General features: G+C 45.0%; 1 protein-coding gene across 1 annotated transcript; it reads right to left on the reverse strand.

Annotated features, from left to right (window-relative positions):
• LOC131490411 (piezo-type mechanosensitive ion channel component 2-like) lies at window positions 1-7,421 on the reverse strand. The gene is made up of 4 exons (XM_058692720.1): window positions 6,672-7,421; window positions 3,803-4,207; window positions 3,220-3,478; window positions 1-177 (listed from the first exon to the last, which is right to left on the reverse strand). The coding sequence occupies exons 1-3, from the start codon at window positions 6,725-6,727 to the stop codon at window positions 3,250-3,252; spliced, it is 690 nt and encodes a 229-aa protein (XP_058548703.1). The 5' UTR covers window positions 6,728-7,421; the 3' UTR covers window positions 1-177; window positions 3,220-3,249.
• Window positions 7,422-8,212: the final 791 nt, after the last annotated feature.

Raw genomic sequence — 8,212 nt, forward strand, 5'->3', positions numbered from 1 at the left:
AATGGACCGATGGAAGAAAGGAGCCAAGAGCTGAATGAGATCATAAAGGACATAGCCTTCTTTCTTCTCCACTCCTATGATATTCGGTGGGTGGAAAGCTTTATCTTTGTTCAATTCCACGTTCTTGTTCCAGGGAAAGAAGCCAAATTGGAAGAAATACTTGACCACAATTGCCACCTACACGCAGATGATGGAAATAAAAAAAAAAAAAAATCACTCCTTTTAAGAATGGTTCTATATGAAAAATAGTGATATAAAAGCTAAGAAAAAGATCATTTCACAGTTTTGGTGATAAGATCACACACAATGATGTGGAAAATAACATTATCATTCGTACATGGACTTTAGACCAAGAGCAATATCTTACTGCTGCCAGGGCAGGACTGCAGATACATCAGAGCCGGCCAGGTTACTCACGGCACCTACTTATGATTTTTTCTATTTTTCAGGACTTGGCTAGTTTATACTGATTTAATAAGGTTTAACTACTCAGCTATTAAGATATGGTAACGAGGACAAACTTGAACAAAAATAATTCTATATTTTACATATTGCTTTCATTTGTAATCTTCCTGAGCATCTCAGGCAGTTTTGATGCCTATTTTCATTTTCCTCTGACCTCTTTGTTCTCACCATTAAAACAAATTTTTTTAATGTTTTATTTTTGAGAGGCAGAGCAGGTAGAGCATGAGTGGGGGAGGGGCAGAGACAGAGGGAGATGCAGATTCTGAAGCAGGCTCCAGGCTCTGCACTGTCAGCAGAGTCCGATGCAGGGCTCGAACCCACGAACCGCGAGCTCATGACCTGTGCCGAAGTCAGATACTTAACCGACTGAGCCACCCAGGTGCCCCTGTTCTCACCATTTCGTTGCTCCCTGGAAGTTCTCCTCAAGAAGAAATAAAAAGAAATAAAAACTTGCCAGTTGTGGTGACTAGTTAAGGGTACAAATATTGGGGAGAAGCGGTCTGTGACAAAGACACATGAGAAAATTGACAGGCCTCATCTAAACATCCCTCTGACAGCTGGGTCACCGGGAATCAATTGCAATTCACGCAATTCATCCATAAAAAATATTTTTCGAAGTCTTCTTTCGACCTAGAGTCACTTTACCTTCCTCCCGTCTCTCTCCTTCTTATAGCCAAGCTTCTGCAAAGAACAGTCCTGTGTTTCTTACCATGCTGAGCAGCACTGCCACAAACGGATGCCAGAGCAGATACCTGAAGACTATCTTTGCCTCTTTCCTTCTCACTCGCACCCCCAACCCGTTTGGGTCACTTACTAAAACTTCTCGCTTACCCCATTCATCTTCAGCCTCGTGGCCGTTGGGTCAGTTCACATCCCATGACCTCTCACCGTCTTTTCAAAAACTTTCATACCAAGGGGAGAAAGTCCTGAGCATACACCCTGTTGACATTCCCAAGAGCCTACTACCGTGCCGTCCACTCACAGCCTGCCTCCCAGCCATCACAAGCCATGTGTCATTCTGGGCACATGTCAGAGTGTCTATACCTTTGTTTGACCCTTTGCTTTTTGTCCTTTGATGACCTTACACTCATCTGTTAAGACTCAGTTCTAAGTTGTCTTCTACTGAGAAGATGCTATGATGGCCTCTCTCCACACCACCCAGGCTGCATGAGGCACAGATCATATCCGTATTTCTTGTATGCTCTCTAATGCGGTTTTGTGTTGTACTATAGGGCAATTCTTTGTTTACATCCTATGTGTCCACCATATTGGTTTGTGAGCCATTGAGAAACAGAAACAACTTTTTTTTTTTTTAAGTTTTTTATTAAATTTATTGTCCTCTTCTTATGCTTGGCATAGTTCCTGGGTTTTGGTGCATAGTCTAACTTGTAGAGTGAATTAACATCACCTTAATCTTCTACTTCCTCCCTTCTTGGTGTGACAGAGAAAATGGGGAACCCCAATTTAACTTAACTAGGAAGATTTCATTTTATGATGAAATAACGTAAGTAGCTCTTGTTCCCTTCTCTAAATTTTTAGAGAATTTCCTTCTTCCTTCACTTCTACATTAGAAACTCCCTTCCTTCACTTCTAGGTTAGAAACTCCCTCACCTCTGTACAGAGGTGGTACAGAGAATGGACCCATTCCCCAAATAGGGGGTCATTTATGTCCCGGATCACAAAGTTTATGTGATGGAAGTAAGACTTAAAAATGATTATTTTGGCAAGATCGTGACAGTCTACTTAAAGTGATAGCTAGGTAGTTGGCTTTCCACCTTTTATAAGTATTTAAATATATTTAAATAATTACTATGGAAATAAGATACATACTTTACACTGATACTTTCGAGATGCTTTGATAAAAGCTTTGCTTTATTTTACTGGCGAATTACCAATAAACCTACAAAATTCCTGGAATCTCAATGTACATCCATCATGAATTCTATCCTTTAAGAAGCAACTACAGTACCAATGTTAGTGAAAACTTTCCTTTATGAGCCAGGTAAGAAAATTCGCCTTCTTCAAAGACCTCAGAACACAAAGAACTACAATAACCCAAGAAAAAAAGGCTATTGAGCCTCCCTTTTAATTCCCAATTTTATGGTTGTCATGGGAGTTTGTGACATTGCATATATTTGATGGGGAAGGATAGAAAAACAGGTTGGGAAGAGTGTCTCCTGTCCCCTCACACGTGATGAAAATGAAATGGTAATTTACCCTCGTGCTCTTCAGATTTTTAGGTAGGTGCTTATGTGACTTTGTGTTTTTGTGTGTTGAAACTGGCTTTAAGCTTAAAAATGGGAAATATGCATGTTGTATCAAACTACATTCAAATTGCTTACTGTGTTGTTTAATTTAGCATCCATTCACTGGACATCCACTGGCACGAGACACTAATTTCTGCATAAATAACGTATTATTTCAGTAGTTCCTATCATAGGACAGATGACCAGATTTCAAAAGCCTCCCCCATCACTTGCCAGTTGGGCAGCCTGGGTCAGTTATTTCATCTGGCTAAAGCTGTTTCCTTATATGTTAAATCAAACGATATTGGTGCCTATCTTGGTGTGGTGTGACCTGGGAAAAGACATGTACAATCGCCAGCACTAAATAACTGTTAGTTAATAGTCATTTGCCTATCTAAGAACATCCATTTACTTGAATGTCCTGCGCGAAACTGTCTGGGAGACAGGGCTGGCCTGCCTCGAGTGAATGCCGGAAGCGATTCATTAGCAATTCCCACTCAAGGCTTACCTCTGTGTAGACAATGGCCATCATCCAGAATCATCTACTGGGCCTGGGCACAGACAGCATGGCCCAGAGGAAGATCAGAATGGGAAGCACAAGGGTGATCATGGAGGCAGAGACCATGTGGTTGAGGATGATCACAAAATAACACACCATTTCTGAGCGGGCCACCAGAGTATTGTACATGGCATAGAACAACAGCAAGAACCGGGGTTGGCCAACGTAGAATTTTTCGGACTCTTCCAGCTCGTCATCATGGAACATCCTGTTCAAATAAACAACATGAGAATAAACTCGTCTTCATTTCTCCAAATCACTGACTTCTGCTTTGCATGATCCCTCTTGTCCCTCCCCTCCTTCCCATGTGGCCAGAGTTCTGGCAGAGTCAACCTAATAGCCTACTGGAGGAAGAAATGTGTGCACAAGTGTCTATCACGGCCGGCTTTGGCTAGTTCTGTGCTTCACGATGGGAGCACTGAACATTGGGTCTGTTTGCTTTGAATGTCCAAGTGGATGGTTGTCCATGGGAGTTTGTCTACCCACAACCTGCAGAACACCCCCCCCCCCCCCACCCGCCCAGCACTCTTACTTGTTCAGCAGCAGCTCACTGGCCGTCAGCTCGTGAGTCAGGGGCGGTAAGATGCTGGACTCGAGCCTGTCTGAGCAGCTCTCGTCAGGGCTCACGGCCATGTGGCTCTGGCCTGCAGAGTCGTCCCGCGAGCCGAAGGACAGGCGCTCGAAGCTGACCGCCTTGTTGTAGGAGGGAGGCGCCTCCACGTCCCCATCCTCGGTGGAGTAGTGCGGCAGCTCGGCATCTGGGGTGAGGCCGGCCTCCGAGGCCTCCGAGGCTTCCTCCAGCCCCAAGTCCGTGGCCTCCTCCCCTCCCTGGTCGGCGTCTTTGGCCACCGCCTCGTCATCCTGCTCGGCCTCCACCTCCGCTATGGTTTCCGTGGTCCCCTGGCGCGAGTACAGCATGGTGCACTGCGTGGGCTCGCTGTTGGGAGAGAGGGAGGGCACACACCCCACTCTTAGCATCCTCCCGATTCTCGAGACACCTTCCCAACACTCCCCAATACAAACGTCAAGGCGGGCGAGAAAATTCCCACCCCGTTCCCTCCCCTGCCCCCACCACCCCGCCCCCGACATTCCATCCACCTGCTTTGTTCCTTCAGAGTATTCATGTCTGGTCTGCACAGACTGCAAACAGCAGCCTCCAAATGCAAAAGCCCACAGTGCACGCGCACGGTTGAGACCCTGAATAAGTCACACGACATGGCTCAGACATTGCTAAAGCCACCTATGCACAGAGGTTGTCTAAATCGTATCAAGATTTGCAGCCATGGTTTCCAGTGTTTCTTTTCAAATGGAGACAGTATAGCATACCTACCACTATATTAAAGGATGGTGCCTATGGAGACGAAACTTTGCCAGTTTGGGTCCGTGGGTGTTGGCCAGGAGGTACTCTACTCCCAATTCTACGTAATGGACCCACTCCTACCCATAAGGGGAGGATAGGAATGAGAAAATATTGGCTGAATTAAACAACCTGCATGCTTTATGGAAAAAATGCCTCATTTCTTGGATATCTGTTCCTCCTCCCTATTTTTCCATCCTTTACCTCTTTCTTACTGGTGCTTATTACATATGACTGAATTTTCACCATCTCTCTGGCTCCCAACCATCCCCCGCTGGGTTCTTTGTGTTGCACATGGGAAGGCCTGCCATTTTGTCCTCCCCAGTGCTATGGACCCTCCCCAGTGCTATGGATCCTGCAGGCTGCACCCTCAGGGTGTACCCCTGCTATCTCTGTCCCCAGTGACTGCACCTTATCTTTTCTACTTGTTCCCCATGGAGTATTCATTCTCCCTAAGCTTCCCTACTTATCTCCACCCTCTAGTTTTGGCAACCTGACCATCTCTCTTGTACCTCTCCTTCTCTGTCCTTTATCTCCTAACTTTCCCTGCCATGTCTGTGTAGGCGACTTTGGAAATGAAATACAGCAGCTGTAACAGTGAAATTCATGGCCTGCCTGTCTTTATTGCCTGCCCATGAAGGGCAGAAAGGCAAAAATGTTTTGGAGATGTGGAATCTGGTAGATAGAGGACCATACTATGTTAGACTCTGAAATTGTACTGTTATCTGAATGGCATATGGTGAGCAGCTTGGGCCCATAAACACAGAAATTCTTAAATATACAGGTCGTACCCACTTTTCTTGTCATGGACGACAGTAGACATGCCAATAAGTAAGTGGATGGATGGATGGATGGAAGGACAGATGAAAAGGCCTTGGCAGGGCCCTTCATGGCATCCTGAGACCGAGGAACTTTTATGTGAACCCTTGGTGCCCACTCATGTGTTTATGTTCCCAGGACCTTGGACTTCAGTACGGGACATCGCATAGAAAGCTCTTGGAATGCCAAGGCAAACTGGGTATTTTTCTAGGACTTACCTCCTAGGAAGGCCATGAAATTGATCACCCCAGGCAATTTTCAGAACAGTGGAGCCAACCCCACATCAAGTTTAACTTCCAGCTGGACTCTAACCAATTACAAGCACGTTCTTTACGGTTTTGGGTCAGGTCTGGCCCTGAAGGGAGTCAACGAGTCCTGGTACCTTCAGGACTCAACCGAGTGCAATGGAAGAGAATAAGTTAACACCCCTCTGATTTACCACTGTGCACGGTCAAAACTGAAATTTGTCTTGGTTCGGGTGATTTTTCTGGTGTCACGAGAAGCGCAATGCAGCTGATGTTTCTGTGCCCCTGTGGACCATTCAAAAAGGCAATTCCACAAAGAACTTTGGGACTGTATGTCAATCCTTTCATTTCTAAATGAGTATTGTCTTATGGTAGGACTTAATGAGAAAACTCAAGCCCAAAGCAATAAGTTCCAGTCGGCAAAGGCTCTATATTCTACCACACGATAATATTCTTTAGAAAAGCCAATGGTAAAGTATATTCTAAGTTCTGTAGATTTGGTCTTATCCACTAAAAATGACTCCATGTGGCAGATTTTAATTTTTTTTTTCTTCTATTGCATGTCTCTTTTGATGAAATCATGAGAAAAAGTCTTCTATATTTCCTGGCCCCTTTTCCTCTGTGAGGACTGCCTACATGAGCTCTCCATCAAGGAGGGAGCATGCTTATCTCTTTACGACTAGGGAGTGGAAGATACTTACAAAATGGAGGACAACGTTTGTAATAAGGATTTTTAAGAAACTCCTAACATACAAAAACCAAAGAGCGGTTAGTGTAAGAGAACGCTGTCCTGGGAGTGACCAGTCATGTCCCAGAATGAGCGGCAGTTATGCTTTTGATTAGTCATGCAAACTCTTAAAATAAAAATTAAGAAACCAAAACCAAAACTAAATGCACATCACGAGAGGTTATGTTTGCAATGACATGAAGGGGGAAAAGTGGTAACGTGAGGGAAAAAACAGCATGCACGAGTTAAGCACCTTGATGCTAAACTGCCACTGTCAGCTGATGAGGAGGACATATCCATGCTGAACATTTTACAAAGCCTAGGTCGAGCATGCTCACTTGTTTTAGGAACAGTTTCTGGTCCATCTAAATCGTCAAGGGTAGACTGCCTTCAGAACAGCACGGTTGCTTCAGTGTAGCAGCTAGCAGCGCAAACAGTTACAGAGACACAGTGTTAAAACACCAGCGGTACATCAGTTTACGCACAGCTCAACTGACCAACACACGGTCATGCAGCAAATCACACACGACACCAATACTACGGACAACGAGCGCCACAGCGGGGCTCAAGGATGGGGAAGGACCTGTTTGGCCGGACGAGAAAACACAGCAGTACTAAGTTTTTATAAAAGTATCCCGGCTGGCAATAAATCAGGAAACATCACTCTCTGGGTGGGACAGGGAAATAGAAGAACTACAAGTCCCAATATTTCTTTCGCAGAGCAGAATTCGTACTTCATGACTTTGTAGCTGAGTTTGGTTTTGTTTTGTTTTAAATTAGAGACGATATGTTTTATTTGGAGCTCCCAATCCTGAGTTCATTGAAACCATTTGGTAACCAAATGGCTTAAGCAGAAATACCCGCTTGGGTAATATTTATATAGAACATTTCATTTTTAGAAAAAACGTAACAGTCTCCAAGACGAGAGAGGCAGCGAGGCTCAGAAATGACCATGACAAACTGAATTATCCACCCCATTTTCTGAGTGGCATTCAGTGAAGCCAAACTACATGCCTTGCGTGTGAAAGAGATGTTGGTTTGATCTGCAACCAGATATAAACCAACATCGGAAAAAAAGAAAAAGAAAAAGAAAAAGAAAGAAAGAAAGAAAATGGTACAAAGAAAACAACAGAGGAAGTCTAGCAATGGCAGGGTCATTTTGTCTATTAACTTCTCATTTTGCCTAATGAATTTTTTCTTCTGGATCACGTTTTAGGTCTTGGCAGATGTTATTTAGGGCGAGAACCCATGGGCTAAAATCCTCACTTCTTGTTACCCCACGGAGCGACACTGGGGGAGAGAAGGCTGGTTGATTCAGGACTGAGGACTGCGTGAGCAACTGAGGAAGAAGCAGACAGAGTTATGACGTGGGCAGAATTTCAGTGCTGACATATAGTTTAACCCAAAGGGGTACAGGCAACCGAAGAACCTCTGCAGGAGACTACTGGAATGAAGAATCTTCTAACCTGAGCACTAATGACCTGGCTGACCCAGCGGTACAGGACTTTGTGACACAGGATGGCTGATCCCCTGGCCGAACACCATTATCATGTGAGTGACTGAGGCCTACTGTGTGCCCAGCCCACACAGCCAGATGTGCACAGTCAGACATTGTGAGGCAGCAATGGAAACCATTCAGGAAGTGACAACGTCCAGGGCTCAGGGAGTGTAGGGATATCTGAGTCACTCACTCGCGGGACCAGTTAAAGGGCTTTTCAGGTTCCGAGAGCTGTGGCACCAAGCCCATGAGTGCTGGGTGGGGCCCCCCTGCAGTGCAGGTAACATGCTGTGCGT

This window comes from Neofelis nebulosa, chromosome 11, assembly GCF_028018385.1.
Source record: "Neofelis nebulosa isolate mNeoNeb1 chromosome 11, mNeoNeb1.pri, whole genome shotgun sequence".
NCBI classification, from domain to species: domain Eukaryota; kingdom Metazoa; phylum Chordata; class Mammalia; order Carnivora; family Felidae; genus Neofelis; species Neofelis nebulosa.